This window comes from Phymastichus coffea, unplaced genomic scaffold (genome assembly GCF_024137745.1).
Source record: "Phymastichus coffea isolate CEN01 unplaced genomic scaffold, Cenicafe_Pcof_1.1 PCOF00210, whole genome shotgun sequence".
Classification (NCBI taxonomy): domain Eukaryota; kingdom Metazoa; phylum Arthropoda; class Insecta; order Hymenoptera; family Eulophidae; genus Phymastichus; species Phymastichus coffea.
In genome coordinates, this window is record NW_026707021.1 from 89,094 (window position 1) to 115,056 (window position 25,963).

The 25,963-nt window shown below is 31.1% G+C and overlaps 5 protein-coding genes and 1 long non-coding RNA gene across 6 annotated transcripts; 2 read left to right on the forward strand and 4 right to left on the reverse strand.

The window, feature by feature from the left end:
* Nucleotides 1-3,031: 3,031 nt before the first annotated feature.
* On the reverse strand, nt 3,032-5,015 carry LOC131674068 (general odorant-binding protein 19d-like). The gene is made up of 5 exons (XM_058952551.1): nt 4,905-5,015; nt 4,651-4,741; nt 4,481-4,560; nt 4,313-4,421; nt 3,032-4,237 (listed from the first exon to the last, which is right to left on the reverse strand). Exons 1-5 carry the CDS (start codon nt 4,944-4,946, stop codon nt 4,137-4,139), a joined length of 423 nt encoding a protein of 140 aa, XP_058808534.1. The 5' UTR covers nt 4,947-5,015; the 3' UTR covers nt 3,032-4,136.
* A 1,419-nt stretch (nt 5,016-6,434) lies between these two features.
* On the forward strand, nt 6,435-9,334 carry LOC131674059 (uncharacterized). The gene is made up of 5 exons (XR_009302773.1): nt 6,435-6,640; nt 6,814-7,147; nt 7,625-7,766; nt 7,851-8,108; nt 9,213-9,334. It is a non-coding gene; the product is annotated as an uncharacterized LOC131674059 (long non-coding RNA).
* Nucleotides 8,637-14,378, reverse strand: LOC131674054 (ankyrin-2-like). The gene is made up of 5 exons (XM_058952520.1): nt 13,963-14,378; nt 10,965-13,608; nt 10,518-10,881; nt 9,644-10,023; nt 8,637-9,526 (listed from the first exon to the last, which is right to left on the reverse strand). Exons 2-5 carry the CDS (start codon nt 13,564-13,566, stop codon nt 8,862-8,864), a joined length of 4,011 nt encoding a protein of 1,336 aa, XP_058808503.1. The 5' UTR covers nt 13,567-13,608; nt 13,963-14,378; the 3' UTR covers nt 8,637-8,861.
* A 1,061-nt stretch (nt 14,379-15,439) lies between these two features.
* On the reverse strand, nt 15,440-15,859 carry LOC131674071 (uncharacterized). The gene has a single exon (XM_058952554.1). The coding sequence runs from the start codon at nt 15,857-15,859 to the stop codon at nt 15,440-15,442; it is 420 nt and encodes a 139-aa protein (XP_058808537.1).
* Nucleotides 15,860-18,677: 2,818 nt separating this feature from the next.
* Nucleotides 18,678-22,925, reverse strand: LOC131674057 (kinesin light chain-like). Its single transcript, XM_058952537.1, has 4 exons — nt 22,772-22,925; nt 20,653-21,021; nt 20,154-20,560; nt 18,678-19,130 (listed from the first exon to the last, which is right to left on the reverse strand). The coding sequence occupies exons 1-4, from the start codon at nt 22,833-22,835 to the stop codon at nt 18,924-18,926; spliced, it is 1,047 nt and encodes a 348-aa protein (XP_058808520.1). The 5' UTR covers nt 22,836-22,925; the 3' UTR covers nt 18,678-18,923.
* Nucleotides 22,926-25,050: 2,125 nt separating this feature from the next.
* LOC131674058 (uncharacterized) lies at nt 25,051-25,956 on the forward strand. The gene is made up of 5 exons (XM_058952538.1): nt 25,051-25,177; nt 25,249-25,327; nt 25,417-25,493; nt 25,586-25,697; nt 25,763-25,956. Exons 1-5 carry the CDS (start codon nt 25,136-25,138, stop codon nt 25,843-25,845), a joined length of 393 nt encoding a protein of 130 aa, XP_058808521.1. The 5' UTR covers nt 25,051-25,135; the 3' UTR covers nt 25,846-25,956.
* The last annotated feature ends 7 nt before the right edge of the window (nt 25,957-25,963 follow it).

Below are 25,963 nucleotides of genomic sequence, written 5' to 3' on the forward strand. Positions count from 1 at the left end.
GAGTTTATTAATAATATATTTTTATTGAATAAATTCTCTCTTTCGGCATTATTTTTCTGTGTTTTTGATAAACTTTATCTGTACCTTCTTATCGCTTTTTAAATTATACAAAACAGTAATCTTTATTTATGTGTATTTTCATAACTTTCTATCCTCCCGCACAAAATATAAACAATTAAATTAGTAATAATGGATTTCCTTGTATTATTCAAATAATCCTTTATCTGATCTTCACGTGCATGGAGTGCAGTTTATCTAGTTTTCATAAGGTGAGTCGGGGGAATACGCCACAATTAAGGAAAAAATCAATCTAAAATGTACATCAATAAATTTAATGAAACTTTAATATGTGGATTTAATAAACATTGCTTTTATGTATTGTATGCACAATAACATATGGCTAAATATTTATTTATTTATTAATAACAATAAATTAGTACGAGTTGAAAGTGGCATATTCCCCGCATGTAGGGATAATATGCCACTTACTATAAAAAGAACTTAATTTTATATAAATACAAAAAATAACTCGTAATTGAATACTATTACAATATAATTTTAATTAACTACAAATAAATGCTATAATAATTTCAAAAAAATAACAAAAAAACGAGGTATCGTTTGATTGTATGTAAACACGTGAGTCATAAGTTGCATTAAATTCAATCCTACGCGTAAACACACACACACACACACACACACACACACACACACACACACACACACACACACACACACACACACACACACACACACACACACACACACACACACACACACACACACACACACACACACACACACACACACACACACACACACACACACACACACACACACACACATCATAAATGAAACACGTACTTATATAGTGATAAATTTATTATAAAATTATTTTTTCGATTTCGGGGCAAAATGCCACTGGCATATTACTTCAACTCATTTTGTGACATTTTGCCCCGAATGCGCTAAAAAATCTTAAAGTAAAAAAAAAATCTTGCTTGTTATTTCTTAAAACCTGTGCCGTTATGAAATTATAATTATAGGAGATATCGCAAAGTGGCATATTCCCCCGACTCACCTGTTATTGTCTGTGACGGGGGATTTGAGGGGATAAACCAGAGCCGAAATCTCGCCATCGAATAGCCGTTGGCAACTCCTCATCCCGACTTATTTATCGGGCGCCAGACTGCTCTCCTTGGGTGCAGTAGTCGTTAGAAATCGGAGTCGGAAAAATGCCGTATAACCTCTCACAACGCCTTTCGATTGCGACAGGGCCTGGAGGTTGCGGCGTTTTACGGCCGGGTTGTCCTTCACAAAATGGCGCGGCTATCTCTTCGACGCTCATTCGTACGTCTCATCGCATACATGTATAATATTTACACTCACCTTTTAGCGCATCGATGATGAGAACGGAAATCGGTTCCGAGACGCCACACTTTTATTGGCTTAGCTAATACGTGGTGTCAGTGGCGCTTTCCTAATTCGTTCAAATTTTTCGAAATGAATGTCGGTATGTTAGGTCTAGTTATTCGTATGCTTTAGTACAATTTATATTAATTTTCCGATATACATGATCCGTTACTTGTCAATGCGTCATATATGTGTATATATATACATACATACATACATACATACATACATACATACATACATACATACATACATACATACATACATACATACATACATACATACATACATACATACATACATACATACATACATACATACATACATACATACATACATACATACATACATACATACATACATACATACATACATATATATATATATATATAATTCGCTAATCCTATTTTGCTTTATTTTAAATATATTTCTGTTTCATGCCTCAGTCCAATATGTGAGTCATATATGTAGTATAGTGTATCGTCTATTGCGCATGGTCAATTCTCAGTGCCAATTTCAATTTCATTTCGAATTCGCAATTCCGTCTTATCTTATAATCAGTCTCGCTCGCTCCCGTTCAGTTTATATCGGCGACTCAAAATGGCCGCCGCCGCTCTCGCGTGTATACGTCGTGTCTCGCTATCGGTCTCTGGAGCGCCTTTGGAGTGCTTCTCGTCGGGCGTGTTTCATGTGTATATTCGACTTCGTGTTCGCTAGCCTTATAGATAGCAGTTTTGCTGCCGTAGATAATAATTTAGTAAAACTAACGTTAGAATTCGAAGGTACAGACGATGAAGATGCACGTAAAAACTGCATACGCAACGAGCTTAATCCTATTTCTATAGTATATTTCTAAAATGAGAATGATGCTAATCCTTATTTTACGATCCCTCCAAAATATATTAACTTTCTTTAAACTTTCAATTTTATTGCAGGACATACCGTGTTTATCTACAAGTATAAATAATCTTTATTACGGAGCGATTCACTTTAACAAATGTAAGAGTTATTATCAATAGCTTTTATCTCTGTTGACTTTTCTTTTTTACCTGTTTTTCATGTTATTGTACTCTTAAAAAATAAAGAACTTATTATTTTGACTTTTATATCCAACCTAGTATTCAAATGAAAAAATTAAATGTGTATAGTAAAAATATTGTTCAACATTTTTAACTACCTTTGCAATCTAAAGTAACATCTAAAATAAATAGATTCTTTATTTAAAGAAATGGAGACTATTTTGACGCCACTTTTATAAAGCATAAAGATGTATCTGTTCTTTTTTTCTCATATGACAATATTTTTAGGATTAACTATGAAATTATCATTACTTTGATTTAGCTTTGGCATTTTATATATAAATAATCGTAAAAGTAAAGCAATTTTGTCATCTATGGCAAAAAAAAAATTCAACAGAAACAGATAGAATGCCATTAAACCATTTTTTTATTTACATATAAATCTAAATTATTCAGCAAATATAATATCGAAAAATCAAGCACATAGATTCTTCGCATATTTCGAGATGAATGAAAGAAAAAACTCGTCTCGCCATTAGTGAAATAATTCAAAAGGTATAACCACATATAGTTAATAAAGAGCAACGCACATATCGGATTAATTAGGCAATATGAATTTTATTTTAAAGATTTCCAAAACTACATGAACCATCGAACATTCATAACGTTATTTGTCCTTTATTTTTCACAAATATTGATGTCACGACGGCAAACAAAAGAATCGGGACAAACGATATTTCCACAAAGAGGATCGCAATAGCCATTGATGCAAGGTACACCATAAGCACAAGTGCCGATTCCATAGTACCTCGTTATGCATCGCGCTGGGTTATCAAGGCAGGCCACAGGACAACGTATATTCGCACATGTTGGATCTTTAGCGTAAACTAATACCAAGCCGACCAGGAAAAACTCAAGGATGAGCTTCATGTTGACTGCTGGAATTCTTATACGATACACTGATGTTCTGTTTTCTCTAATTTGAAATAATCAATTTTTCAGTTAAGTTTCGTCACCCAACGTCACAAGTTCTGTCCGCTTGTCTTTGTGTGTTTTTTGCAACTTTTTCCTTATATACATATATATCACTCTGTTCAATAATTCAAATCCGACCACGTTTCGACTGTACTAACAGCTGAAGATAATTGACTTTTATTTTACATTTGCATCAGTTATCGCCCATATCCTCTCTTCTATGTTGGCACTACACTTTCAAATCAACGTGTACTGATAGTAACGTATACATATATAATTTATATTTGTATAATGACATTTGTATTTATTATTAATGAATACAATAATATGTAGATGTGTTTGCGCCTAATTGATATTGAAATTTTAAAGAATTTTTTAAATAATCAATGCATCCAAGTAATTCCTTGTCATTGTAGTTGAGAATAAAAAATGATGTGAAACGCTTGAGTGCATTAGAAGATAAATTGAAAATTCAATGCTGACCGATATTTCTTTGTTCAATACTCCTTGATAATACAATCATCTCACTATACGAATATAGTTTTCATATATGGTAGCACTTGAAAAGAGCGATTGAAGAAACGTTTTAGAGGGGTTACTAGAAATTTCTTGCTTTTTAATGCAGCATGTATGTAAAATATTTCTTATTAAATATATAATTATTTACATTACGTACGCGGGTAATCGACAGTAAAAATAAATAATTATTAACAAATAGAAATCGCATAATTATTCCTTATGTCGTGGAAAAGGTGGAGGAGGACCAAGCTTTTCATGTATACATTTCATCATTGCAGCGGCAATATCACATTCGTCAGATTTTTCATTTGCTATAATTTGAAATATTTCAATTAAAAGTTATACCAAATTATGCCAATAATTATAAAAATTGAAGTGACTTTTACCCGTTTCTACGCAGGATGTTATTTTTTTCTCAGTTTCATCATTAAAATTAGGCCAATGTTTTTTATGGAAATTGGTAACATTTTCAACCGCCACTTTTCCGTCTACCAGCTGAAAAAAGCAATTAATAAACGAAATTCAATATTTCATACTGAGATTTTAATACTTACTATCCCAGATTCTTTCATGAAGCAAGCATGTAGACATTTTTCTTTAGGATCGTCTAGATTAGGAGGTCCATGTGGTCGATCTTCATTAATCAATCGTTTGAAAAAAACATTAATTATTTTATTGTCACAAGATGTTGAGCATATTTTCTTCTACAGTATTAAGAACGAACCTTCAGTGATTCCGACTTCCTTTTTACATTTCTCAGATATTTGTCTTTGCGTTTCTCTTTTTTCTTCCGAAGAGTCGCCATAAATACAAACCTTACATGATAAAATTTATCAATGTCAACACTTTAATTGATGTCATAATATTTAGTTTCAAATACATAAATATTGTATCTTTTTAAAGTTTAATAACATTTACAAGTAATTATGCAAAATGTTACAAAAAACAATTTAGACATTTTTTTGAAAATGTACTTACGGCTATGATAAGAACAAAAAAAATGCGCATAAAACTTTGCATTCTGCTTGTTTTCAATAGTAACTTCTGTGAAAAAAATATTCTAGCGACTGAAAAGAGTATAGAAGTCGGAGAACAATTTATAGAGAATAAAGTGTGAACTAACAGGAAACTGCGTTCTTAATAACCGTAATTTTGTTGGCGGACAAACGTAATGATGAAAAAAACATTAAAATAATCGTCCATCAAATTCTCGCTGTGCAAATCATCTTGATTTAAATCTTTCAACTACGTGATTCACGATTACGAAATATAAAAGAATACAGCACTTACATCTAGTTGTATAATTTGAATTTAAAAATACTATCGAATAAATAATAGTGTTTTTTTAATTATGACAAAGAATAAATTTACAGTAAAAAAAATACTATCGATAAATTGTTTTCATTCAGCAAAGATTTTTGTTAATATATAATAACATTATTACTATGTTTCATTCATACATAGGGCATGAAGAAAATGAGCTTAGCTGTAATAAAATTTTTTATGAAGACAACTGCAGATAACCCTTCTGAAATTAATTAGTCGTAAACTAAGTACAGAATTTTATCTATGTTGTAGAATAGATCGAATAACTTATTAAAGGGAAGTCGCTACAAAATATTTTTAGTTTAACGTTGCTAACAGCCTTGAGAGAAAAATTACGCACACTCAGAGATAACAATAGTAGTTTAATAACACTTGTTTCGTAGGCAGAGAATATAATATAAACCTTATACTAAAATGAATAAAGCTTATCCAAGGTAATTTTTATGCAGTTATTAAAAAACATCCAGAACACATTATGCTATTCTTTTTTAAGATTTTGTATAAAATTCAACGGACATTAGTATTAAAAAGGTTTTATCTATTCATTTCCATATATTATACCGATTCCAAGATACTGTAAAGTGTGAGCTAATATAGTATAGAGTATCGTCTATCTTATTTTAAACTACTTTACAAAATAAAATTGACAGAACAGTAAAACATATAACAATTTTCTCCTTTTTTTTTATTAAACGTGCCACGATATTTTTTGCATATTAGGCATTTGATTGTTGAGGTCTCACGTATCACGGTCGATTTTACTTATGAAACTCCTCGTAACAACTTATATAATCTGAACATTTATATAAGTTGCTGTAACAAAGTGTATGCCAATCTCGAGTTTTATTGCTTTTATCAACAGTCCATGTGAACTGAAAGATAGTATAGGATTTGTTTTGCGTAAGTGACGAGTAAATGTAAAATTAGGCTTTGTTTAACACCGCGACGTCTGTCGAACTTATGTGTTAGACATCTTACTTTAGCAAATCGACAATATGATCACTTTCGTCGTTAAAAATCTCTCCAATATTCACGTTGACACCTAACTTTTTATACATCACTAGAAATCCTATTTTTATTTTTGGGTTGCGAGTACTACTCGCGGTTAAATCTTGGAGCAAAATCCACCCATTAATTTATATTAGCTATTATATATCTGTGGAAGAGTAGAGGGGTCTTTAATCTTAGTGTTTTGCACTATAACAAAACATGTATTATATGTGAAATCGGTACATAGATATTCAATCTACACCATATCCATCTTTTCAAAGGAGCTTTATAAGTTTTTCAAGTCGATTAACGCCAACTTTGTTTTAATAAATTGATTTCTTTAGTAGACCAATTATTTGTTAGGTCAGACCATACCCAACCATCTATACTTATAAAGAGTAAGTTGCTCCACTTGACTGGGTGGAAGTTCAGTCGACAGGTCGATCAAGCATTTGTTCAATTCTGTGATTTCGATCGGGAATCATTGTCTCCTGTCCACTAGAACTGACATCCAAAATATCTGATTCCATTTGGATGCAATTATCACCTAATTACCTTGATAACCGTTCAGATGTGTAAGGACTCTCAGAAATGAGTTGGAAGGAAGACCATGCCGTTTTGAAAATCCATACTCTGCTGAAAGTAACAATTGCATCTAAACAATCTCTTGGTGCTGACAGAATAACGCACTTTTCGTCAACGAAGGTCTTTAACTCTCCAAACAACAAGATTTTAACTTAAGTAGGTCTGTTTAAGAAATTCGATGGACCAAGTACATTGTTGATATGTGGACCAGAAGCCACAGCAACAGTAATAGAAATATTTGAATAAACAATGCGAAAGAGCAAGTTTATCTGCGACCTCATTTGCTGAAATTCATCCTTCTGCATTCTTCCGCTTTGGAGGTAAGTCGTCAATATCCGTACTCGTAATCCGAGTAATGGTCTGAAGATTCAAGGGTCAATTTACGATCTGAAACCTCTGGCTGTCTAAATTCGTCCTAATTTCTCGGTTCTGTTGTCGTTGATCCATTTTAATTTGAAATAATAACAATTATAATAGTAAAATGATTATTTACGCCTATTGAAAAATCTTAGACTTTTTTGACGTCTTGTTACGGCGAAAAAACTCAACGCTATGAGAAGTTAGATGCATACTCTACGTGATGACGATTTCCTGGATTTCGGAACTAAAAGTATCATCAAGCTGGCAATTTAAAGTAAAAGAGAATAAGACGGAAAGATCAATAAAATCTCTTATAAGGATGCCGTGTATCCGACCTATAGCATGTATATAGTTTTTAAAGCTCTACACGGATTGAAAATTCGACGAAACGGTGTGAAATTATTAAATAAATACTGGTGAAAAACAAATCTTTTCAGGAAATGAAAAATTTACTTGGAGAATGTACAAAAGGAGTTAGATTCTTTACTCTTCTGCAGATTCATTCAAAGGATCGCTCAATTATGACGATCCCAAAGTAAAATATTTTGGTACTGTATGCTGAAAAAAAATAAAATAAAAGTAAATACTTTTTCATACAAAAAATCACAGGAATGTTAGTGATTTATTAAATATTATAAATAAATTATATTTATCGATTTTCAGCTGATCAAGAATGAAGTTGTAATAGAGAAAATAATAGAATACAAGACTCTTATAAGACCTAGCTCTTGAATTCATCAAGACTTACGTAATCGAATACGCAAATCAAGTTAACAAACAAAAAAAAAGAATGCGATATTGGTGAAGTGTTTTGTGGCTAAATGTTCGCTTCCGAACATTAATGGAAAATTCCGAAAATTAGTGGAAAAGCAAGTTTTAAAAGGATTTACTTGTTGATACTATCTTAAAAACCCAATAAAGGTATTACAATTGAAATTAAAATTAATATATTAATTTTGTATTGTATAGTTTAAAACTTTTCATTTTTTTTCAATGTAATACATTTGATAAACTTTAAAATTATCAATTTTGACCTTTTATTTGATTATTAACCCTTTAGCCTATAGCCACGAGTCTGACTCGTGGTAAAGAATTTGTGCCATAAGCGAAAACAACGAGTCTGACTCGTGGTAAAGACTTTGTGCCATAAGTGAAAACCACGAGTCTGACTCGTGGTAAAGAATTTGTGTCATAAACAAAAGCCACGAGTCAGACAGTTGAATGGCACGGCGCGCGAACGAATTTCTTGCGTATTATAGCTCGCGCAATTGGTAGATATCGTGTAGGCTAAGGGGTTAAACAGTTTCAAAAGCTACTAACATGTTAAAAAACTTTCATTAGCTGCATTTGTGAACTACAAAAAATAAAAAGTCGTTACTACATAAAAACAATTCATTTATTATTATTGCATAAATAAAATAATGCTAAATATAAATTTGCTAAGTTTCGACTAAATTTCAGTTCATTCATATTTTGGAATATGCTGTATAATAGCAATTGTTCTCTTTGTTTGTACTTTCTATAAAATATCATCTTACTATATAATACTAATGTAGAATAAAATTATGCGATCATTTCATATTATCATAATATATCAATAATTTAATTATCTTTTGTGCATTTAACATATAATCTCAAAAAATAAGTGATTCAAAATTAAAAGCATATAAACTTTTAAATAAACCTAAATTTTCTCACAGCTTCAATCAACTTTTTTAATTCTTTGTTTTCCAAATGAAATAAAATATTTTCCAAGCAATAATCAGTCAATTGTAAACAAGCAATCGTAGAAAGAGCTATTTTTGCTGGACCATATAATTTATCTCTTTGTAAAGTCATTCTATATTGCAGTGTTAGTAACCCCGCTAGCTCCGGGAACTGCAACAGATCTTGTGATTTGCGATCAAAAAAGTTATTGATGATTTTACGCTGAGCAAAAGGCATTGTCGGATACGTTCTTAAAGTTGTTGACTCGCATAAAAAGCTTTTCATAGTTAAAGATTTAGTAATACTCTTTTGTTGCAGGCTATTTAGTTCATTTTCACAACGTTTTTGTAAATCCAAGTCCATTGGAAATATTTTATGTGCGGCGTCCATGGCCTCTTCGTTGGATTGAAGTACCTCCAGTCCCACAAACTTCATTTTCCATATGTATGCAGATACGAGTTTCAATGAACGAACTTCACGTTCATCATCCATATTGCATATGTAGAGAAAGTCTATCACGAAGGGCGTTTCATTATTATTATCAACAATATTCATGTTGGCACCAAGTAGTAGCATGGCTTCAATAGCCTCTAAATTATAATGGTTTATAGCTTCATGAAGAGCTGTTTTTCCTAATTAAAATGAAAACAAAATGAGGAGTAAAATCCACGTTGGTAAAATATGATTAATCAAAAAGAAAATTTTTAAGCAAGAATATTTCTGCTCAAAAAAGTTTATATTAAAATTACCATTTTCATTTTTTTGGTCAAGCTCACAGCCCATTTCTATGAACATTTGAATGCTTTCTACATAATAACTACGTGTCAGTTGGCCATCATGGTAAACGGATACTATGTTTTCAATAGCATTGAATCCATTATTTACTGCTTTTTTCAAGTCGCAAATTATCACGAGCTTTGTAAACATCTCCTCGCTATTTCGTGGGTCAGTATTTTGCATTATCAATCCAATAGTTATATGAGTCGATTCAATGTTGGTAATATTTAGTGAAGATTTATGCAACAAAATGTATTCTAGCTGTTTGTAAGTAATACTGCCTAATTCTAAAAGGTAATCTATGGAACGTTGATTTTTAAATATAGTTTTGGATTTTATATCTGCTTCTTTACTGCAAACCGAAATGACAGAAAAAGTAAGAAATAAATCTTAAGTTCAATAAATCAAAAAAAAAGGATATTGATACCAATAAAGATTCTTATTTTATCTACCACGATGTTTCCTTAGATTTCTTCAAAACGAACCCATTTCCCGTACTTACCGGAGTTATCCGCTCCTCATTCTTTCCAAATAAAAGCATTTACCTACGTTTCATAAGTATCGCTTTATTAAGCAAAGTTGGAAAAACTGATGCAAGAGCAATAGAAATATCTGTCTATTTTTTCCCAAGTTTATTTAGCAATAGATAAAATCTTTGATAAATACTTTTAATAGAAGAAATGAACGAATAAACAACTCGAGTAAATTCATAAAATGGTTCGTGTTGGAGAAAACTTGGAAAAACTCGTAGTGAATAAAACAGGTATCTCTATCGGTACCGAAGTTCTTTTCAAAATCTGATGAAGGAAATTTTTCTTCGATAAAATGTTGCTTTAAAAACAATACCTCAACGTTGTTTCAATCGTCTTAATATTTACAGTGCCGTTTTGTAAAGCGATGTGCAACGGTGTGGTCCCATATGAATCTTCAGCATCCAAGTCAGCTCCATATTCAAGAAGCACACGAATAACGGCCTCGGATTTATAGCTGAAAGCAAAATGGAGAGGGATCCATCCACTGCTTTCTGGAGAGAAAGGATCAGTTCGCATGTTAACGTCGACACCGTTATCCAAAAATTTCTTAACGATATCCGCTTTATTTCTCAAACAAGCGTAGTGAAAGTGTGAAAATCCATGGTTATCTATTGGGTTGAATTTGTAGGATTTTTGACTTATCAAAAGTAAGTCGCTGATAACAAGCATGGCTTTAACTAAAAGTAACAATTCATCAATTGTAACTTTCCATTAAATACGGAAGTTCCTTTTATTCTAATTTTTTTTTAATTTATCTTACCGCGCTCTTGATACATTTCTTGATCAACGTCATCCCAAGATGGATCAGGATTAGCAGCGTGACAAGCAACGTGCAATGGCGAACTATCCCTGCACATAATCGTGACATCTGCTCCATACTTAAGCAACAGTTTTACAAAATTCTCCAAATTTACGAACACTCGATCAGTCACAGTTGCTTCGAAGATAAGTGTGCACAAAGGTGTATCATCGCTCCACTCAAGATTATTTGATTTTATCTGAGCATTCGGATTGGCTCCTTTCTGTAGAAGTTTTTTCGCCCAATCGATGTCTAAAACAGCGCAAGCAACATGCAGAAGAGTCATCCCGCTTGGATCAATCGGTTCGCGAACACGTTGATCTTGTTTTAATATTTTAAGGAAATGTTGGACAAAAGAACAATGGAAACAATCCATCATGCTGTTTAATGCTGTATCGCCCTTCGAATTCTGAGCATAGATATTTGCACCATTTCGTATTAACGCTTCAACGGCATTATTACCAAGTCCTCCTTGAATCGCGAGGCACAGTGGCGTCATTCCAATATGTTCAACAAGAAACGACAAATCACGAGTCATAATCTCATCATTCTGCTTTTCCGGAATTTCAGCATCAAAAATTGCATCGACGTTAGCACCATGCTGAACAAGTTCATTGATGGAACGATCGTCGTTGGCATACGCGGCAACGTGAAGATGAGTCAAACCGTGATTGCTTACAGATTCCTTTATGTTTGAAATATATCGAAGAACGATATCTTTGATTCTACAACGAACATCACGCTTTCTAAATGACATCAACGTTAGATGGATAGGTGTCAGTCCGAGTTCGTCTTTAGCGTAAGCGTCCGCGCCTTTTTTTAGCAAGTATGTTATTACATTCTTGTGTGCAAAAACTACAGCTACATGCAGTGGCGTAGAATTTGCTCGTAGGTACATTAAGTAAGGTTTCGCATCTTCGTCCGCCTGGTAAGGTTTTCCAAACCATTGGAAGCTCTTCTTTGTACGAATATTCAAGTCTGTTCCTTTTTTCTGTAAACGATCAACCACATCTTTTCTTCCAACAGCAGAAGCTATGTGTAGAACTGAAAGATTGTTTGAGTCAACTATATTATCTTGACAGTTGTTCAATAACAAGTCAACAACTTTTCCTTTATTTCGATTAAAAGCAAAATGAATTGGAGAGACACCATCTGCATTTTTAGTCTTGAGGCTACATGATTTTGCTAAACATACAATAATTCTTTTCCAATATTTCTTCTCATCTTCCTCTGTGCAATTGTAACCGGTTGGAAACACAGTGACATCATCATCAAAATATAACTTATCGAAAAATTCTCCCTGAGATTTCGTTTTCTCATTTAATGCTATTGCCAAGTGCAGTACATTGAAACCTGACCATATTGGAGATTCCACTGGTACACTTATATTCACATCCTTTAAATCTTGCAAGAAATCACTAAATTTGTTACAATCATTCATAGCTAACAAAACATCTAGTATTTTAGTAACTCCATCAGACATTAATAAATTTTTGATATTTTTCATTTCAGACAAAATAGAGTGTATAGTCTTTGGATCATATCTCATTGTAAATAAATCTAATGGAGTTTCTCCTTTAGCATTTTTAATACTGATATCAGCTCCAGACTCCAGCAGTAGCTTAAACATTTCAACACTGGAACAGGCAGCAAAATGAAGAGATGTCCATCCTGGCCACAATTGAGAATTATTCTTAACAGTTAAATTTATATCAAGATTTTGTCTTAAAAATTCTGCACCAATACAAGAATCTGTTAATGTACAAGCCAAATGAAAAGTTGATAGTCCTGAATCACTAATAAAATTAGCATGATCTGGTTTAATTTCCAAAAACAATTCGGCAATAGATTCAAGCTTTCCTATCTCTCTTTCGTACGATGAACAAAGTGCTCTTTTACCCATGCACATAAAATCTTTCGTATCCATTAAACGATCAATCAATAAGTCTAATGCACTGAAACCTTTAGCATCTTTGAAATGTATGTCTGCACCATTCTTTAATAATATTTCAGTTGATTCAATAGAAGAATGTTTGACTGCAAAATGTAAAGCTGTGTATCCAGGTGTTACAAGATATTTATCTGTGTTAGTTGTTTCATGAAGATAATCTTTAGCTTTTACAAACAATTTCACTGCTTCTGTATGGTTTACAGCACATGCTATGTGTAGATGAGTTACTCCTGTTTTACATTTTGGATTGATGGGTTGGTTTCTTTTTACTTGAATTGACAACAAGATGCTTATTATGTTATTTTTTCTTAATTTGCCACTAAGTCTTGCACCATAGTTATTATTATAAAAAGCTATGTGAAGTGGGGTTTTTCCATCACAAGTTCTTTGCTTTAAAAAGTCAACTCCACGATCCAATAGCATATTTATTAAATTTGAATTAGTAGTTTTAACTGCAAAATGTAAACAATTGCTGCCTGCATGGTATTTGTTTTGTATAGATTTAGAAAAGTCATCTGGAACACAATAAGAAACATCTACTTTCCTAAGAAGTGCTAATTTTCTCTCCTCACTAGGTGTCTTATAAAACTGAGCCAATCTTATTAAGTCCATTATGAATGTATTGATGATACCAAACCAAGAGTTTTATTTCACCTATAAGCAAATGCTGAAGTAAGGTAAATAAGGTATGTAACTCAAGAGATGATTAGTAATTAAAATAATTTATTATTTTAAATTAATATATTAGTTAAAAATAAATACATAAGTATAAATAAATGATTTTCATATATAAAATAAATTCGAAACCATTATGTGGTAAATTTAAATGTAGGATCTGAAATTTTTTTGGCAAAGAAGTCCAATAAAAGTTATTTTGATTTTTTAATTTATTAGCTGTATTTAGTGGTAGAGTGTTTTTCAAGAAATAAATATTTTATAATTTAAGGTTATGATATATGAAAATGTAGCTATTATCGAGCTATCATTTGCCTAGTGATAATATCTTACCAGTTTGTATCTAAATACTATTATCATACAGAGGAAAGAAAAATGCTTTCTCGATAATTAATTTCACTGAAAGTTACAAATGATAAACTTCTCTGTGGTCACAATTATTCATTGCATGCCAAAATTGCAAGACCAAATTTTAAAAGACTTTGATTTTCGTCCGAACAGCTGATATCTATTACCAGTGGTCCATTACCAAGTACTAAGAAAGAAAAGATCTATAGATCGAAAAATCTATATGTATCAACTGAAACTAGGAAAATTATAATTTTCATTTTCCGGTGTACTATAATTTGTATATTTTCCACTACTATAATTTTTGTCGGTGTCTTTGTAAGCACTTACAGCCATTAAAAAAAGAATTTTAGTACATTACGACGCGAGGGCGTAAACGCCACACGAGACAAGAATCTACAGTCTCGCTTCGCTCGGGTGTAAACTCACACAAGAAAAAAATCTACTTTCCGGCACTAGTTAAGTAATGTTTACTATAAAAAGTTAATTTGCTCCATTCCGACCGACATTCCTATCTTAGCAGTTTGTTGATGCTATTGTTTGTTCTATGCTCATTCAAAATACAAGTCTTTAAAAAACAATTCTTACATATACTACTAAAGTATAAATGCCCTACTTTGTATATAAAATACATTTAATATTAATAATTGACTACAAACTAAATAATATATATAATATTTAAAAGTATAACATAGTTGACAAGGCAAAGCATTCATTAGTAAGGAAATGAATATAGTTCGAATGTTCATGACAAAAAAATAGATTATTCACTTGAAGTAAAATTTACTGAGTTTTAACAAAGGTTATTTTTAATTAAAAAAAATGTGAATTTTTACATTTGAAAACCATATTAAAAACAATTTTTTGTTTAAGCTAATTATGAAGATGATTATGCAGTAGCTGGCTCTGTTTAAATTTATTTTGAAAAAATATAATCTTATGAAGCAACGGATAGAAGATTAATAAGAATTAAGATAATAATAATTGTCACATTCACATTATTGCTTTTAGTTTTTAATTTTTGTTAGGACTATATTTTATTAAATATATTATTCCAGCTTATTAATCAATAAATTAACAAATAAATCCAAATCATTATTTTTATAACAAAATGACTTTTTTATGATCTATAAATTTCATGTTATACATATAATTCTTACATATTATTATAAACAAAAGAAAATGTAATTTTTTTGAACACTGATACTAGGCTAAACTAAATAACTTATTACTTAAAAAGTAAATAAAATAAAATTAGTGATACATTCTTTTAGGGACTTTTTCATACTGGTAAAGTAGCTTTACATTTGCAAATGCATTGGCCACATCAATTGTTACAACCTAAAAAGAAAAAAATTCATGTTTAGCATTAAACTAATACAAAATAAATAAGACGAAATAATAAAAGAATTATAAAACAATCATACCAAAAAGTACATCAAGCAATTTTGGTTATTCATGTTTATTCTCCACGAATACGTTTGGCAAGTTTGATGTCATGCGGCATTATTGTAACTCTACGGCCATGGATTGCACATAAATTGGTGTCTTCAAAGAGACCAATAATATATGCCTCACAAGCTTCTTGAAGAGCTTCCAAAGCTAAAGTTTGAATACGATATTCTGATTCATATTCTTGCATAATTTCTCTACACAGTCGTTGAAAAGGCAGCTTGCGGATAAGAAGCTCTGTGCTCTTTTGATACTGTCTAATCTCCCTCAGAGCAATAACTCCTGGCTTATGACGTTTGGGAACTTTTACGTGTGCCACTGGGGTGAGCCTTTTATGGGCCGCAGCTGCAGCAATTTTCAATGCCAGCTGGTGATTTAAATTTCCATTTTTTACAGTAGATTTTATTGCTGTTTGCCTGGTTCGTGTCATCACAAATTCGTTTAAAGTTCTAAATAAACAAAATGTGTTCATTTAACTGCAAATCTCTCAATACTCTTGTTAATTTATTTGGAAGGAGTGGTGGTTAACATGGAAATTATTATATTTTGATAAATGATTTCATAACAATTTTGATTGTCGTACTGCATATGTTTCTTTAATCTTTGATTTTGCAAAATTTTAAACAAAAGAATGATTGTTGATCATTACGAAAAAAATTAAATATATCTCACATTAATTCATTGAAAAATGAAATAGTCTTTTTAAAAGTTATAAATATTAAAGATAGACATAGTCTTTATTAAGTAACAGATATATTTTTGTATCATATACTATGAAAAAATTCATTTAATATTAATAATACATTTTTAATAGTAAAAATTTTTAAATGTATGAACTAAAAGTTATTTCAATTTTATATTTTTAAACTTTAAGCCTAAAACTACATTTGTTATCACAAAAAGTTAACTTACAGTTATAAATTCAACAAATGCATAGTAGGCTTGTTATCAACTAACTTTACGATAATCAATATTGTTTACATGCAATTGTTCTGTTTACATCAATGTTTCTGCACTTCTAAAACTTGAAAAATATTTCAATATTTTGTTACAAGTAATATCCTATGAATTTAAAAAATAAATTGCATACATAAAATGTCTAATTAGATTATTATTTCTAATTAAAATTTCTAATTAGATTCTAATTTCCAAGCTGATTGACATTTATAATAAGTTTCAAGTTATCTGGTATTCAGAAGGCACATAAGGTACCGTTAAAAGACAAGAATAAACAGAAATATTTTAAAATTTGGCAAGGCCATTCATTTATTTATGGCTTTTATAGAAAAATAAAACATACATTACTACTCAGATTATTCAAACAATTAAACTCGATTTTTAATGCTTTCTTAGCCGGAAGAAAGACGACTCACGTAACGATAGAGCACAGATCCGCAATGATTATTGATCATCCTGACAGCGTTTAGTAGTAAAAACTTCTATGCACTTTTCGATTCTCAATATTATTAATTAAGTAACCATAGCGATAAAACAGATCAAATTGACATAACATAATTACAAAGATGATAAATGTTTCTTTCTTTATTAAAGAGAATAAAGAATTTCGTTGGATGTTTGAATTTTTGAAGATAATAGATTTGTAATTTCAATCAATTAAAATATAAAACAACCATTCGGTGAATTTTTGTTTAAATATCACAAAATAATATTCTCTACATTCTAACCTTCAAATTGTACCTTCGGCTATTGTTTAGAGTTCTTGTGTGGAGAAACACGGTTTCTAACTAATGCGAAGAATTTTTGACGAAACGATCAGTTACATATACATATGAGTCCGCAATCGGTCTTTGTCGGCTCTTTTAAGCAGTTCTGTTTCCAGTTCCACCTGGTTTCACATTCCTCTCTACTCGCTATGCAAAACCTGTATCGAGTGAATCAAGTCACTAAGTCAGTCTATTTTGATTACAAAAGGTTTCATTGTATTAATCATTTACTAACAGTCAATTTTTAAACTTAGTTTGATTTAATTATTAGTTTCGTTTGCAGTAGAGTTGAATTGGACATTGTTTTATATTACATTAGCTATACAATTTTAGCAATTACAGAATGAAATTCTATCGTGCATACAGTATCCACAGTATATACCAAAATCACCCACAGATATCCATATAATTTTTATCTGAGCATTACACACTGTCATCATGTTGATACTATAATTTTTTTTATAATTTCTAAAGTAAGATTCAGATTTTAGTGCAGCTTCAATAGGCATATGATTGCTATTAACTACATCAATACAATGAGGGACATCGTATAAATTTTTGAAATCACTTACAATTTTTTTGAATTCATCAGTGTCTGGTAGTGATTTGTAGTCAACGAAGGCGGTACATATTACCTCGCACACCTCTGAAATTTTTTGCTCCATGTCATAAAAAACTAAAAATAATTTATAGTATCATTAAATAAGCATATATTAAATTAAAAAAAGATTATCGAAAAATATAACTTACTTTAATACAACTGATAATTTACACTATGGTTTCAAACTGCTTCTGTTAAATTTTTATAATTTTGCTTCACGAGTTGGTGTAAATAATTGAATTGAAAGATAATCATTCCACCAAAGTTGTGAAATTTTTCATGGTCATTTCTTTTTAAATACAAAAATATCATTTTATATGCTATATATATATCTGATTTTTTTTAATAGAGGCTTTGTTCACCATTATCTTAACTTAATATTGGTTGTTTCAAATAAAAGTGCATGAGCTGGTTTCAAGTACGCTATTCGCAACTCTTAATGTATTTTTGATAAAATCCACATGTCATAAATAAATGTCAAAAAATTGCAACTCTTTTCTAATAATTTCAACAGCTTTTATTTATAAGTTAGCTAACGATTTCACAGAAATATATACTTTTTTAATATTGGCACTATTTTTCACTTTTTATTCACAGTTTCTTAAAACTTATATTTCGAAAAATTTTAATAATATTGATTAAACGTAACACTCTTTTTTGGATTGGCAATTCTACGAGCATTGAAATTATTTTAGCTCTTGACATTGCATTCATGACTATTTTATTTTGTTTCATTATATGTGACACATGCATACACATTTTTTCCAAATCATCTTCCGGTAATGCTAATGTATTTATCTAAAAAAATATATTACTCACGTGAATCATATATATTTAAAAATTATTAATATTGAGTAATAGCAGACATGGGCAGTCGAGATTAACCTTCAACTTGTTTATCAAATTTGTTTTATTGATAGGACAATTCATTGTTAAAATGACTAACAAATTTTATCTTATCCTTAACAGAATCAGAAGCATACAGTATTTTATATAATGTCTATTGAAGTTTATATATTATGCTTATCGGGGAACAATTGATTAAAAATAAAAACTAGAAGGTTTCTGAATTTTCAACTTCTACATTACAGTTTTCGTAAATTGAAACATTTGCTTTTGATGGAAGAAAATTAGAAAATTGTAGTGTATTGAAAAAATCTCAACTGGTTCTACGGAACATCATAATTTCTACGTATTCCTAGAATGCGAAAGATCTTTTTTTTTAAACCAGGAAGACCAGTTCCGTTGTTAGCGGATTGTTCCTTATGCATTGGCACTGGTTGCACAGTCAGCACGGAGTCTTTTTCGTTAGATGTTGAAGAATTTACTTTTTCTTCACTATTCATCTCTTCGTTATCAGGACAATTCCTCGATATCTGAAACGATGAATATTTATTTAATTAACCCCTTAGCCTACACGATATCTACCAATTGCGCGAGCTATAATACGCAAGAAATTCGTTCGCGCGCCGTGCCATTCAACTGTCTGACTCGTGGCTTTTGTTTATGACACAAATTCTTTACCACGAGTCAGACTCGTGGTTTTCACTTATGGCACAAAGTCTTTACCACGAGTCAGACTCGTTGTTTTCGCTTATGGCACAAATTCTTTACCACGAGTCAGACTCGTGGCTATAGGCTAAAGGGTTAATAACGATCCGAACTTACGGTCTGTTGGCTAATACGTTCAATAAAATTAATATAACACTGGTTGATGTATTTGTGTATTGACATCGCTGCAAACGTTGATGAATTTTCACGTTATATTGTTATTACTTGAATATTCATTTTGTACTCACAATAGATCATTTATTCAGATTGTAAATGAACTGGATGATCATCATTAATCTAAGTCACAAGTCATAACTTTTGTGTATATTGTAGGAAAAGAGCATTACCCGATATTTTGCTTAAACGCTGGCAAATAGATGAATATGCGTATGTGAGAATTCAAAGCATTATTTTTATTTATTTATACGTACAATAAGATAGTTATTACGAGCTCTATCAAAATACATTAATCTTTTTCACATCTGCTCTTTTGAAATATAAATTTCCACAAGTTAAATTGAAAGTCTACAAGTCGAAAAAAGTTTCAGACCTATCGATGCAGTTTTGAGAAAGTTATTTGTGAAGAAAGATGTTTCGATGTCGCTTATTTATTTAGTAAGTTAGAAGTAGGCTTGCTTGCGCTTGATATTTTAAACGTACGATATGGAGAAATGTTTGCAATCCAGGGATTTTACTATTTGTCAAGCTCTAGTTAGACAATTTGCTTAATGCTGAAGGGAATAAGCAGAAAGCCAGATAATGCTTATTACTTACGACATATGTACAAATCGCCCTTAAATAATCAAATGATTTATACTTCAATTTGCATAAGATTTAGAAGAACATACCTTCAAATCACCTTTTTCATCACAACTATCTATTGCATCGAGTTCCTGCTTGCGTTCTCTAACCATCGTCTCGGAATTTGTTTTCAATAAATCATGCTTTATCGACACTTGATGAAACAGCTGTTTGGCGTCAGGATCGATGTCTTCGTTGACTTTCAGTTTCGAATGGCACAACTCAAGGAAGCTTTTGGTCTTGGCGACGTTCGAATCGTCTGGACCAAAAGCTGTTTCATAAATCTCAAAAGCACGCTGAAAGTTCTCAATAGCCTCTTCGTATTTATTCTGGCTCTGACAGAGCAAGGCCAAGTTATTGAGCTGCTTTGCCACGGTAGGATGATTTTTGCCGCGTATCTTCTCGCGAGCTTTCAACGCTCGTCTGCACAATGACTCAGCTTCCTCATTTTTACCTGAATTCAATAGCAAAGGACTGTCCCTTGAGCAATCGGTTGGAGTATGAAATTCGATAATCCAACTTGAAAGTTCGTATCACGAAGCTCACCTCGTCTACCGTAGATCACAGAGAGATTGTTCAAGATGTCGATAACCGCGGGATGCGTCTCGCCAAGTGTCTTTTCTCCAAGTGCCAAAGTATCGTGCAGCAGCTCCATAGCATTCTCGTATCTGCTCTGGTAATGATAGACTATAGAAAGGGTTTTGAGCATCATCATGACATCGGGATTATCTTCACCCTTATTTATCTTTAGTTTCTTAAGAGCTTGTTTGCACAATGTCATCGCCACTTCGTGACAACCCTGACTAGCGTATCGAATTGCCGTGTAATTTAAATTATGGAACTCCGTTGGCTCTTCGAGTCCGGCTGCTGATTGTTGCTCCATCGGTGTAGGGCTTGATTTCGACGTCGTTACGGCTGCAACAAGTTTTATAGAGCTTACCTTTGACATTCAAGTAAGAGTTTCTGGATAACTAACATTGTAAATATGTCGATAAAGATAAATGATTGATGAATTTATAATCGCGAAAATAATGTATTAAATACGAATAAAAATGTTAGCAGTATTTTTACAGAGTTCAAACTGTTATATGTTTTCATGTAAACACAAGAATATTGATGTGATTGCAACTTCAATATTGTAGGAGAGTCGAAAACTCTGGCGCACTTTACGAACAATTCATTATCAAATTTATTCACAAAAAATACATGTGATAGAACCATCTTATGCCTGTTTGATCTCATTACTATAATTTACAGCTAGCATGCACGTACATTTTCACATTATCATAGAACGTCACATAGAATATTTTCTGACAAATTTCAATTTATTTAACTTTAAGCGTTTGTCGTTGCAATTGAAAAAATTACAAAGGACGAAACAAAAGTACAAAATAATGAAAAAACAATACAACCATAATGACTAACGATTCATATGTAGCACATAAAATATGTTCTGAAAGTGAACAAAATGTACGCAGTATTGACAAGTTGTTGAGTGACTCAGCGATAAAAAAGAAAAAAAACCAAACGAAATTATTATAATAGATAGCTTGAATCAAGAGTAATTAGGTCGTATATCCGCCTGTCAATCTTATCTAATTTTATCCCAAATTTAACCAGACAGGATATTCTTAATGATTGCATGGTCTTTCGTCTAATCGAAAGCAACGCAAAAAACAACACATACTAAGTGGTACTCCTGTTCGCTTTGCTCGCCGACCCTCGAAACAAAAATACCAATTTCTATTTCATTTCGATAAGAGTATATAAAGATATTACATGGTAACGTCACTTAATATAAAATAATGAAAATGAGAAGCTAATTAATTTAATCAAAAGTAATAGCAAGGAAATTACTTGGATTCGTCTTCCAATGAAAAATTTTGATGCTTCACAAAATAACGGATACATACCAGTACTACCTTGCAAAACTAATAACAAAAATGTGGCAGGGCAGTTTAACCGTTGCGACGGTTGCTTAGGTTAATTTTATTTCAGATTCTACGCAAAACATTCGTGTAATTGTGCTGGAATTGAAAATAATGAAGTTTTGCGATTTTCTAAGCAGCCTTCTACATCTTATAGAACAATATTTAGAAAATTAATTTTGTGTTTTAATTGAAGATTCACATAGAAAGCTTTTTTAGAAAATCGTGAAACTTTGAGAAAATCGAGATTAGTACATAATTTATCATAGCCAATACCGGTCACTTTGAACATAATGGAAGTGAAAAAAATGACTGCAGTGTTATTGTTTTAACACTTATTTCGTAAAAACAAGAGGTCATGCTTTGGAATTGTTCTAATTATTTTTTATTACTAATCGATAATCAAATTTTTGAATGTGTAAGATTGAAGTAAATATTAGAATGTTTTAATCTTTAATTCAAAGAATAGAATAAACATTTCTTAGTAATTTAACCTGTGTAGTTGAAAAAAATCTACAATACTATTTATAGCAACTCTCAATACGATAAATCATAGATAATTTGGAATACGTAGAACTGTTTTATCCATACGCATTTTTCTGCTGTGATATGTGTTTTATAAAAAAAATTAAAAAATCCACCTTTGAAAAAAAGAATTCATGTTAAATATGTTAATTAACATGATAAGAAAAGAAAAAATATAAGAGCACCAGAAGCTCATATGATGTCACTAGTACCTTTAATACTGTTATAGTGTCGTGGTGAAACTTGTAACGTATCTGTGAGCAATGAAAAAGACATATAATATTTTAGAGAAAATCAAACTTTGTAACCTTTTTCATTTAGCTGTAATAATTTAATAAAGTTAGATAACTTTGGTGACAACGCGGTATACTGTTCAACAATTTAGCAAACACGGCTACACTGTTTCGATCTGCTCCTATCAAAATGTTTCTTATTACTGCATTAATTACGTTTTAATTGCCTATTATAACATTTTTTTATCAATTCTAATGCTATTTCAGTGAAATGAGAGAATGGAAGCATGACGTAAGCGAGAATAATAGTTTTATCTGAATCAATTTTTAAGAGAACGAAGTTTTTACGTCCTTCATATATATTGTAAAAAGTATATATACATTATTACTTGACAACCTATAATTGGTATAACCTTTATATATTTTATATAACCTTTTATATAAAAAAATTAAGTAAATCTTTAGAACGTTATTCACAGCACTATGATGAGTATTTTGGCATAGAAATGACAAAATAAAATATCATTGCAATCGTTAATATATTAAATAAGATGTCTCAATGTGGATTGAATTAGCACAGTTTACATATAAATTGTATATGATCAGTATGAAATAAGTACATTATGAAAATGGATACTGGTAATAATTGATTTTATCAATGGACATTGCAAATAGAAATTCTAAGTTCATACCAAGTTTATAAAATTTTATTTAATTTAATATTATATTTATGTCGAATATGAGTTGGAACATTCGGCATTAAAAATGATTTCGTATTTTGTGTATTTCCAGTATTTTAATTAAGAGTAAGAATGTAGGGATTAGTGGTTTCCATGATATTTTTTGAAGTCTGATGAATCTGTAAATGTATTCCGTCTAGTAGTAGTTGAACCTCTGTAAGTGTAACAGTTCGTTAAAAAATCTTTTATATCATGATGGTACCTACGACTTAATTGTAAAAACAAATACGAATTTCAAAATCAAAAGAGCTTCTTGCTTAGCAATATAGTGACAAACACTGTTGATGCTATTTTAGTAATGATTTTCTTATCCCATTAAAGATTTTTTATACTAGTGGTGTAGTATAAACGTGAACAGCAATTCTAATTATTGTTATTCCCATAGAAATAAGGCAGAAATAAAAAGAATTCTTATGCCGATAGAAGTACCAGAATATCATGTGTTGCAAGCGACATATATATATAGAACAGAAGGTTCTCGACGCCAGGCGCTTGCCCTCTTGTCACGTATTCACCGGTTCTTTCTGGAATAATCGTAAAATTTTGTCTAACACGATTAAGAAAAAAATTTTTTTTAATTTATTTTTAAATTAATAATACATATAATAATAATATAATAGTAATAATTATATCATAATATATTATATAATAATTATATAATAATTGTTTTACATATTAAAAAAATTTTTTTAATCATGTTCAGTTCTCTCTTTTCTTTCTTCCTTCCTAACGAGAATTTCGAAAACACTTTTACTCATATCTACATCAAGTAGAATAAGTAGTATAACTAGTATGAAATGAAAAATAAATAAAACACTCCCGAAACATTGAGTGCAATAGATTTTCTATAATCTTTCCAAAAGAATGCTAAATCGTCGCTGATTACGCGCATCTTAAATATCTTGCTAACTGATACTGTTCACCGGTATTACTTTGCAAAATTATGCTTAAATAAACATTTTATCGCTCATTTCGAAAATGTTACGTCGAAACAATAGTAAAAATATAATTGACGAGCAACAGTAAATACGTATACGAAAAAATATTTATGCAAACCTATTTCCATTATTCGTTTGGGTGTAAAAAGATAGAATTCTTAGTCAGACTAAGAATTTTATAATAAGTATAACAATAGCTTTTATGACAAGGTTAGGAACATTCGTTGGTTGTAACAGTCTGCTCATTCATTAATATAATGTTATGTATAAGTTATTTTATTGACAATAACTTTGCTCGCGATGATTAGATACTTTATATGTTATAATTATTTTCAATTATGAAGTTCGACTTACGTTAATTCAGCTATTCCAGACAAGTTAATCATTAATGTGCAGTGTGATATTGATGACCTAAGCGTTATACTCCCAATCTTAAAAACAAAATAGATCATAAATTCATAAATAGCATTTGTGTTTTCTGAGCAATAATTCTTGTTCATAACGTAAAAATTGGATTGTACCGAGATAATTGCTAAAGGTGCTGTCGTAATGACTTCTGTTTTATAAGACACGGACGATTTCCTTTAAATTCTCACTGGTTTTCTGATTCTGCTCAGTTTCGCATTGTTCGTAGAATCTGTACTATCAGAAAAGATATCAGCAAAATGACATCTTATCTTCGCATTGTCGGTATTTTATCTGCTTTTGTGAGTATATAATTTTAAACTAGTTGTCTCATTTAAGACACGGTTCTAAAGCATAATATTTCGACTTGAAGGTACTTGTACAATGCGAAATTGCACCAGAAATAAGGAGTCAGATAGATGAATGTCTCACGGAATTCGAATTAACAAAAGGTAAGACACGACGATTTCTCGCAGTAATATTTTAATTAAGTTAGTATATTCGCAAATATTAAACAATATGTGAATTTTATTTTTTCTAGAGATGCTGAAATCGCCCGATTTCGAAGATCCTAAGATAAAATGTTTCGCTGCATGCGTGATGAAGAAAGGCGATCGTGTGAGTTATGGTTATTCGAAAACAAACATTTTCTTTTTTCTTGTTTTCTGCGGAATAAAATTAATTTTAATTCTCTTTCTTTTTATATCAAGTTAACAGAAGGAAAAGCTTCGGTAGATAAAGAAGTTGAGTTGGCCAAGATGTACATGTCGGACCAAATCGATGATTCTCTCGAAGAAAATTTTACCGGATGCGTGAATGAAGGTAAACTATTTATTGCAGAGTAAAGTGGTCACAAATTTGATAATTACATTAACGTTGCGTTTCAGCAAATGAAGAAAAAGACGATTGTGCTGTTGCCGGTTCTTTGTTCAAGTGCATAGTAGAAAAATACAAAATCCCAGAGCTGTAAATAGAATAATAACCTAAGGATAAAAGATAGTTATAGTGTCGATATCTCACTATGCTTCATAATTTCTTACAGCTATGTCTTATTGCAAATAAACTTTAATTGCAGCAGAAACATATAC